Source organism: Amphimedon queenslandica, unplaced genomic scaffold (assembly GCF_000090795.2).
Source record: "Amphimedon queenslandica unplaced genomic scaffold, v1.1 AMPQUscaffold_9172, whole genome shotgun sequence".
Classification (NCBI taxonomy): domain Eukaryota; kingdom Metazoa; phylum Porifera; class Demospongiae; order Haplosclerida; family Niphatidae; genus Amphimedon; species Amphimedon queenslandica.
In genome coordinates, this window is record NW_003550556.1 from 2,037 (window position 1) to 3,291 (window position 1,255).

Consider the following 1,255-nt stretch of genomic DNA (forward strand, 5'->3'; position numbering starts at 1 on the left):
CTGTCAAAAAGACAGCTATCAAAAAGATCCGGATGGTGATAGTTAGTTTAAAGACAGGCCTACAAAGTTATCATAGTGACCTTCTAAAACTATCCTTTGCTGCCGTTCAGAAATGACAGTCCGAAGATTGAGAATTTTGGCCGATCATTGGTATTGTCGGACACCACGCTTTGAGAGCTTATAACTTTCTATGCACTCTTGCTAGAGCTACAAGTTTTGTCACGCAAATAAAGGATAACTATTGCTATAATACTTTGCAGTTTCATGAGATGGCAATGTATAGTTTTCCTAAAACAAGTGTCCGAAAATTGATGGTGTACGATCATTGATAATGTACTCTATACAACAGACTTAATGTTAATTTTATTCCTGTACTTTATTATATAGACTTCAGGTGTGTATCTTTCAAACTACACTGATCTACTTATGAATGAGCCTGTGTATGAAAACTTGACAGCACTAGGGTTGTCAGGAGTTGCATTTGATGGAGTGTGGGCTATAGCTGTGGCACTAGATATAGCATCAAAGAAGATACTATTGCGTAATGAAACTGGATGTGAGAATGTACCAGGAGATTTAGTACCATTGGAACAATTTAACTATACTAACATGAAACTAGGCTGTATTCTTAGACAAAGCTTTAGTGAAGTTAATTTCCTTGGAGTAACTGTAAGATTATACTTAATCAATGAAGCATCAATAAACTTATTAGGGTCAGATACGATTCAATAGATTTGGTAGTAGAAATGACAATGTGATATTATATCAACAATACAGAGTAATAAGTAAGCAGTGCTTTGTGTTGTTTATTATTATTATTATACTACCACAAAGATGGAATACTGACTAAAGTATCAATTGGTGCTGTAACAGTTGAACTTCACAGAAACACTTTTGTTTTTGAAACAGGAGAATCAGACAGCACCCTTTGGAATAGTGCGTTGTTTTACTTTAATTTTATGGTTGTAAATATAATTTTATTTAGGTGGGGAGCCACCATATGATGGATTTCCAGTAGCTAATATTGATAAAAATAATGTTGTATTAGTTGTTATTTATGATGTGGCAGCTACTGGTGGCCTTGTTTTTGCATGTGTTTGTTTCACTTTCAATTTTGTGTTTAGAAGAAGAAAGTAAGTAGTACTTTAATACTTGATTGATAAGTCAGTTTTGTTATTAGGATTGTTAAACTAACAAGTTGTAACCTAAATAATATAATCATACTGGGATCTGCATTGCTATATACAAGCATTTC

The 1,255-nt window shown here is 33.5% G+C and overlaps 1 protein-coding gene across 1 annotated transcript; it reads left to right on the plus strand.

The window, feature by feature from the left end:
• Positions 1-387: 387 nt before the first annotated feature.
• Positions 388-1,248, plus strand: LOC109590992 (gamma-aminobutyric acid type B receptor subunit 2-like; the record flags this gene model as incomplete). The annotated part of the gene is made up of 5 exons (XM_020006814.1): positions 388-669; positions 713-785; positions 835-936; positions 986-1,133; positions 1,181-1,248. Coding segments are annotated over 5 exons (673 nt in total), but the record flags the coding sequence as incomplete, so codon positions are not given.
• Between the last annotated feature and the right edge of the window lie 7 nt (positions 1,249-1,255).